The sequence below is a fragment of the Chiloscyllium plagiosum genome, chromosome 11 (assembly GCF_004010195.1).
Source record: "Chiloscyllium plagiosum isolate BGI_BamShark_2017 chromosome 11, ASM401019v2, whole genome shotgun sequence".
NCBI lineage: Eukaryota > Metazoa > Chordata > Chondrichthyes > Orectolobiformes > Hemiscylliidae > Chiloscyllium > Chiloscyllium plagiosum.
The window spans coordinates 77,689,853-77,697,909 of record NC_057720.1 but is presented as its reverse complement, the minus strand read 5'-3'; the positions used below and the strand labels follow the sequence as shown (position 1 = coordinate 77,697,909).

The 8,057-nt window shown below is 39.8% G+C and overlaps 1 protein-coding gene across 1 annotated transcript; it reads right to left on the bottom strand.

The window, feature by feature from the left end:
• Positions 1–1,466: 1,466 nt before the first annotated feature.
• LOC122554602 (tumor necrosis factor ligand superfamily member 6-like) lies at positions 1,467–5,059 on the bottom strand. Its single transcript, XM_043699902.1, has 4 exons — positions 4,694–5,059; positions 4,553–4,595; positions 4,364–4,420; positions 1,467–4,014 (listed from the first exon to the last, which is right to left on the bottom strand). Exons 1-4 carry the CDS (start codon positions 4,928–4,930, stop codon positions 3,617–3,619), a joined length of 735 nt encoding a protein of 244 aa, XP_043555837.1. The 5' UTR covers positions 4,931–5,059; the 3' UTR covers positions 1,467–3,616.
• Positions 5,060–8,057: the final 2,998 nt, after the last annotated feature.

Sequence of the window (8,057 nt, the reverse complement as noted above, 5' to 3'; positions counted from 1 at the left end):
ATTCTCCTTGGAGGGAAGAAGGCAGTGAGGAGACCTGATGAAGGTTTTCAAAATCAGGTTGGATAAAATAATTAGGGAGAAACTGTTCCAGCTCATAAAAGGAACAAGTCATGGATTTAAAGTGATCTGCAAAAGAAGGGACAGTGAAGGGAGGAAAACCTTTCTCATGCAGTGATTGGTCAGGTAGAGATAGGTTCAACTGAGGTATTCAAGAGGGCACTTAATGAGGATTTGGGCAAAAGATACGTGTAATGGCATGGGGGCAAGGCAGGAAGTGGGCACTTGGTAATGATGCCCATCCGTTCATTCGACCAGTTGGGGCAAGCACAGTGGGCCAAGTGACATCCACAAATCATAGAGAAGAGAAAAATAAAGAGGAGTGGAAATAATGAGGGGAGGGTAAAAGTAAGGAAGGATGATAAAAGGAGAAGAAGCAAAGAGAGAAATTGCATTTGCATAGTGCCTTTTATAACATTAGGTTGTGCCAAAGTGTTTTACAACAAGTCCTTTTGAAGTGCAGTGGGCTGAGCCATGTCCGACAAATAGCATTGTGATGCCAAATGATCCAGTTTACTGATTGTTGTCTGAGGGAACACACATCTAACCAGCGGAAAGGGGAGGTCTCCACTGCACCTCTCTGGAAGTATGAAGGGAATTTAAATGTCCATGTCAGACAGCAGGAGGTGGGGAAGGGTGGGGGACGATAGTGGGTTTCGATTTTTTTGTCTCGATGAAACGGTGGGTGAACTATTTGAACTTCTTTGAAGCGCTCACTGCATTTTCGCCTGGACGGGCGCAACATGAAACTCTAAAACCATCAAAGTACTTTCAAACTGCTTTTCAGCACTGGATGAGCAAGTTCTGAAAGCTCTGAAAGGCAGTTACTCTGCTGTGTTGAGGAGGAACTGCTGCTACCATCGCTTGAAAGGAACTAAAGGAATGGTCGATAGGAAGAAACTGCACACAGAAAGAAGGGAGAGTAGGGTTTCTAGTGAATCATTGCAGGGAGAAAATTCAGTAGGTTTGAGAACATTGCCAATTGGTCTAGCTTTTTGGCTTTTGAGATGTAAATGGTGTCACTGCTAAGGTCAGGACCTTTCAGTTCAGGAGTGTGTAAAAAATAGCTGGCAACAATTCTAGGGTTTCTAAGCATACGTATTTGAGTCAGACTGCCTATATAACATATGAATTTCTTATCATGTCATACGCCAAATGATGATTTTTGGATTGCTTTGATTATATAATCATTGATCTGAACGTAGTAACCACCAGGGCCAGGAATCTTCCTTGAAATAGAGACATATTAAATAGATCAAGTTGGGCAAACCCCTACCAGGCCCACTTGCAGCCATTCATTTCTAAACATTTAATGTCCGCCTGACTGCTAACTTAGTTTGAATGGGTAGCATCGTCAAAGATTCCAAGACTTCACACACAAACGTAACCATAAACATAACTGTAATTATTAAAGCTTTATTTTGAAATGCACTTTTTTGCAATTATAAAATGATTTGAAAGCATTAAATGAATTGGGATTCTGAACCTTGTTTGCAACAGTGAAATGAAGAGCAAAGTAAAAATAAACCAAAATCTTTCCTTTAATGCTGTAGTTGAACCAACACGTACAAAATGGTAAAATTCATCACACTTAAAAAGCAGAAGGAAAACAACCCCACCCCCACCCCCCACCCCACCGGTCCATCTTTACATTCACTTGTGTGGAGTGATGATTGATGTTGAAAGATGTCATCACTTGGTTCACACAGGAAAAATCTGATGTGTGATACCTTGTGGTACACAGACAATGCAATGGTGCAGTGTACTGATTCGAAAAGTTTGGTGCTGGATAAGCACAGCTGGTCAGGCAGCATCCGAGGAGCATGAAAGTTGACGTTTTGAGCATTCCGATGAAGAGTTTATTCTTGAAGCGTTGACTCTCCTGATCCTCAGATGCTGCCTGACCAGCTGTCCTTTTCCAGCACCACACTCTCAGCTCTGATCTCCAGCATCTGCCGTGCTCACTTTCTCCCTGCAGTGTACTGATGCATTGAGCAATGCAACTGTATGAGAGAAGTATACATGGGAGACTCTGAGTGAATGTCAACTGCTGAGGGCCAGGTTAGAGAAGAAAGCTCTGTTGCCATGGCGCCACATCTTTCAGCAGAGTAGTAAAACTGGAACAGCTCAAAAATAGCCCTTTATTGAAGAAAAAAAGGCGAAGGCAGTCAGATTTCATAATCCTATTTCAAAATGAATCTTGAAGAAGGTATGGGACATTATAAAGTGATGTATTCTAGCTTCAATTGCCTTTGTGAGAAATTCAAAACTGATCTTGAACTTCTGACATTTCCCACATTCAAATCACAGAAAGGCATCGATATTTACAGCAAAGAAGAAGGCCTTTTGGCCTACTGTGTCTACTCCAGCCATTCTGCCTAAACCCAGCACTAAATCAAGGCACCATCTTTGGTGTATCCAGGCCCTCCAAGCCAACAGTATAGATTTCACTCCCCAGCATTGTTAAAAGTATTGAACAGAAATCAGAAAACTACACTCACCACAACGCAATTGATTGTGTGACAGGAGCACTACTCTGAGGCAATCCCATCATGGACTAACATTTTAAATGTCATAGGAGTCAGCACTCTTCATCGGCACTTGATACAATGAGCGCCCATCTCTACGTTACCCAGTCCATTTAATCTTTTATGAAGCTCTTAGTGAAAAGTTGGGAACTGTGAAAGAACTGACAGATTTAAGGGGCCACGTATCAAAAGCTGGCAGGCCAATACAAAATGTAATTATAAATCATTAACAGAATTATCTAAAGTGAGTTAGATTAGGTTCTGATTAAATGCCACATCAGTTCTGGGCACCACACCTCAGGAAGGATATACTGGCATTAGATGGCATGTACTAGAGAATCTCCAAAATGATACTCGGGTAAAGGAGTTAAATTAAGAGGGCAGCTGTGTAGCGCTAGAGCATGTGATATAACTGTAATTTTTAAGGAAGCTAGATGGTTCAACAGGATCAAGAGAAGCTGTTCCCTCTGGTGGGACAGACCAGAACCTTTGAGTTGGTCATTCAGGGCTGAAATCAGAAAATACAAAAGGTAATCTCTCCCCCTTAAGCTGACAATTTCAATACTGCAATTGATAGATTTTTGTTGGGCGAAAGCTTTAAGGGTTAATGAGTCGAGGTGGTAAATGAATATCAGGTGAAGGGTCTAAAGAATGGTGCTCACCAACCCTGAAGCAAAATAGTTTGATAGCACATACAATTTTGCCTCACATGAAAAATAATCACATATAAGACGCTCAAAGGCTATTCACATCCATTGAACTGTACTTCAGCTTAAGTTGGAAGGAATGAAAATTGGAAATAAACATTAGAATTGCATGCAGTATATATTTCAATTGCTTGGTAACTTTTTTAATGATACATAGATTTCTTAAATTTCAAATACTATCCTGTTTTAGAAATTTCTTAAAAGTATGCAAGAAAAATAAATGGTCAAAGTTTCATCAAACATTTGAACTTCCCTGTGTCACATGACTTGAAGTTCAAAGGTTGTTGGTGCATTCAGAGGTCATTTGGATATTACAAGCATGACTTAAAGCTTATATAGTCCAAAGAAAGTCATTAACTCGTTAGTACTAACCATTCTTGGATGGGACACACTGACAAACAGCTGTACACCTTGACTCAGATGAAATATTCCAGCCTGAAAGGTATTTTTCGCCCACGGTCCAGTGCCACTGCAGTAGTTTAGCATGGTGTTTTCCATCAAGCTCATATCATTCTGATAATTAACATTACGCTGGATTACAGATTGGGTCAGTGTGACGGTCTCACATTGCATTCCGCGGAAATAGATTTTTGTGTAAATAAAGTATTTTCCAGTTTCATTGATGATGAGCGCTCCATCCTTGTATAGAATCCCATCTGTGAATGCATGGCCCAGAGACGACTCCCATATCAATCTTTTGGAATGATTAGATGATGCTTTTCCTGCAATTCAAAGTGAGTAAAATATATTATCTAACAAGCCCACCAATCTGGTTTGGACTTATATACCTGTATATTATGGTCAACAAGCTGAAACAACTGTTCAGAATTTCAAGCCATTAGCATGTTAATGTTGCACGCATAACAAAATCGCCATTTCCTGTCTCTTTCTTTACATTTTTTTCTACCTTGTTGTTACGTCTTTACTTCACCATATTCTGTGATTTTGCATATCTATCTATATTTTATTTCTTTTTCTTCAATACATTTATTTCCTCTTTATTACTTCCCAATAACTGGTTTCCTTTTTCACTTGTACATCAGCATGAAAGACACAAGATTATTCACAGACCTGTTAGGTGAGCAGCCATTTTAACCACTTGCTTTGGCTTGGTTATGTTCTCAGCTCCTAAAACATAATGAAATTCAGATCATGACAATCGGTCTCACACAGTCTCAGAAATCCCCAAAAAGAAGTAAAGGCATGATTTGCTCACTTACCATGACACTTCATTCACAGAAAAAAAAACTCTGTACTTACCAATTTGCTTCTGAGCTTTAGTCTGTGGATTGACATCGATCATCTGTAAATATTACAAGTGTTTAGCACAATTGGTTCTTTTTCTTTCTTTTATATCTATGTTTTAGTTTTCTCTCGGTAGTCCATAAACTGGTAACTTACCTGTTTCACTTGCTCGACCTCTTGTTGAAGTTGGTGTAGGTAACATATACCAAACAGTAGGCCAGCCAGAATGAGAAGAAACATGATGACAGTCACAATGTGGCAGACTTTCAGCCAGCCCAGTTTCTTATCAAGTCTGTATTCTGGAAGGGTCGCAGGCCATGCAGCTGATGGCTGGCATGGAGGACGGTTCTCTCTATCAGGTATTTTCATGGAATAAAGGTTCCTTCGCTCCATAATCTAAAGGAAATTATCTTGACAGCAGACACAAGGTGTTCTGCTTGCTATAGACGCTGGCTCTTGCTCTGCTGGTGAGAAAACTGCTAACCTGTGTATTGTTAAACAGTGGCCTGATTGTTTCCTTGTTTTCTTTCTATAGATAGATGACCTTTTCTAAAACAGAGACCACGTGGGCCAAGTTTGTTTGAAGTGTACTTAGACTCAAGCCCGCATCCCCTTCCTTCGATGCAAACAGTTGCACAAGACAAAAATGATAACCACATATTGCACATTACAGTAATGCTGCTACCCACTGCAAATTAATACAACATCTTCTGTTCATTCACTTGCTTTGATAACTTAATAGTTATTTACTTAATGTGTTTTGTATACATCTGTCTGGCTTTTTTAATTCAATGCCCATTTTTAATTTGCTTTTAGTTATAAGAAAAAGATTTCATGGAGCGCTTCATTTTTATTTGAATTTAATTAAAAAGGATTTAGTTCTACGGTGCTTTTTGTTTTTATTCTATATCGTACGTGGGGTAAAAAGGAAATAAAAAAGAAGACCAGACTCTTTTTTTAAACTCTGAAATGCCCTATATTGTTTACTAACCAATTCCAATCCAGGAAGATGACCAAAATGACCAAATAACGATGTAAGGTATAATGCAGAGATTGAAGAATTAATGAATTTAATTTCAGGAAATAAAGTGGAATAACTACTCAAAGAGAATGGGAGAACAAGTTGAAAATAATGATTACAATTAAGGTAGCTTTAATGTCAAAAACGTCAATGGTAAGGCCCCTGAGTTGGAAAGTGCCAGGTTACATCATTAATATTTCTAGTTAAGAAAAACCTTTCAGTTTCAAATTTAGCTTTAACTTGGTGACGATTGCTGGAAGGAGAAAACCTCTAAAGTTCTACCACCCTTTCTATGCAGAATGGTTTGTTACCTTCTCTCTTGAATATTTTTAGACCATGACCCCCTCGTCCGATGCTCTCCAACCAGTGGATGTAGTTTCTCTAATTATCATCAGTTTGCATAAATATCTTGAAAGTGTCAATAAAATCATCCTTTAAATTGATAAATTTGCATGGAATTTGTGGATGACAAATCTCCACGGCACTCCTGTCAATTAAGACCAATACATCTTTCACATGATGTGGTGCCCAAATCAGCTTGCAGTAGGTTGTACTTACAGTACAGTGGCTGAGGTCATTATACAGGTCCTGCCCTCTTGACCTCACCCCTCACCTGAGCCATAGTGACCCTCAGGTTAAACCACCCTCAGGTTAAACCACTCACTCCCTCTCTCTGCCTAATGAGAAAGTAGCGCTGTGGTCCTCTATGGTTAGAGCAACTTTACATTTCTTTAATTTTGTAGCATAAATTCTACTTTTTTGTCTCTGAATCTTCCAGACGTAAGGGCCAGAATGTTAATAGCCATTTTGACTACTTCTGAACTTGTCCCATGACTTTTCAATCATCTATGTACATGGATTTTCCACATTGCTTTGAACTTTAAGTTTTTCTAAGTTATTCACAACTTAAAAAGTACTCTGCTCTTATACCCAAACTGCAGAGTCTCACACTCACTTCAATTAATACTCACTTGCCACAATTTCGCACCTATACTTAATCTATTCATGCCTCTATATGTTTTTTATGTTTTCACCTAATCAGAGTCATAGAGATGTACAGCACGGAAATAGACCCTTTGGCAACTCGTCCAAGCCGACAAGATAGCCTAAATTAATCTAGTCCCATTTGCCAGCACTTAGCCCATAACCCTCTAAACCCTTCCTATTCATGTGCTCATCCAGATGCCTCTTAAATACTGTAATTATACCAGCCTCCACCACTTCCTCTGGCAGCTCATTCCATACACGCACCACCCTCTGCATGGAAACATTGCCCCTTAGGTCCCGTTTATATCTTTCCCCCCTCACCCTAAACCTATGCCCTCTAGTTCTGGACTCCCCCGCCCCAGGGAAAATACTTTGTCTATTTATCCTATCCATGCCCCTCATAATTTTATAAACCTCTATAAGGTCACCCCTCAGCCTCTGACACTCCAGGGAAAACAGACTTAGCCTACTCAACCTTTCCCTGTAGCTTAAATCCTCCAACCCTGGCAACATCCTTGTAAATCTTTTCTGAACCCTTTCAGGCTTCACGACATCCTTCCTAAGGCAAGGAGACCAGAATTGCACACAGTATTCTAATAGTGGCCTAACCAATGTCCTGTACAGCCACAACATGACCTTCCAACTCCTATACTCAATGCACTGACAATAAAGGAAAGCATACTAAACACCTTCTTCGCTATCCTATCAAACTATGGCTCCACTTTTAAGGAGCTATGAACCTGCACTCCAAGGTTTCTTTGTTCAGCAGCACTCCCTAGGAACTTACCATTAAGTGTAGAAGTTCTGCTCTGATTTACCTTTCCAAAATGCAGCACCTCACATTTATTTATCTTAAACTCCATCTGCCACTCCTCAGTCCATTGGCTCATCTGATCAAGATCCTATTGTACTCTGAGGTAACCTTTTTTGCTCTCCATTACACTTCCAATTTTGGTGTCAAAAGTACAACTGTACTTAATCTATTCATGCCTCTTTATGGTTTTTAATGTTTTCACCTATTTAGAGTCATAGAGACGTACAGTCTTTTGGTCCTTTCGGTCCAACTCGTCCATGCTCACCAGATATCCTAAATTAATCCAGTTCCATTTGCCAGCACTTGGCCCATATCCTTCCCTATTCATATACCCATCCAGATGCTTTTTAAATTGTTTAACTTACCTGCGACTCTACTTTCAAGGAGCTATGAACCTGCACTCCAAGGTCTCTTCGTTCAGCAACACTCCCTAGGACCTTACCATTAAGTGTATAAGTCCTGCAAAGATTTGTTATCCTAAAATGCAGCACCTCACATTTATCTAAATTAAACTCCATCTACCGCCCATTGGCCCATCTGATCAAGATTCTGTTGTAATCTGAGGTAACCTTCTTCGCTGTCCACTACACCTCCAATTTTGGTGTCATCTGCAAACTTACTAACTGTACTTCCTATCCAATGCTGGGATAAAGCACAGAATGGAAGCTGAGAGTAGGAACATGTAGTGAGAGTGGAAG

Excerpts from the sequence above, each read along its gene's own strand:
- LOC122554602 (XM_043699902.1), bottom strand. The coding sequence starts at position 4,930 with ATGGAGCGAAGGAACCTTTATTCCATGAAAATACCTGATAGAGAGAAC. Across the intron at positions 4,596-4,693 it reads AGGTCGAGCAAGTGAAACAG|ATGATCGATGTCAATCCACA; the intron begins GTAAGTTACCAG and ends TAATATTTACAG. Across the intron at positions 4,421-4,552 it reads TAAAGCTCAGAAGCAAATTG|GAGCTGAGAACATAACCAAG; the intron begins GTAAGTACAGAG and ends ATTATGTTTTAG.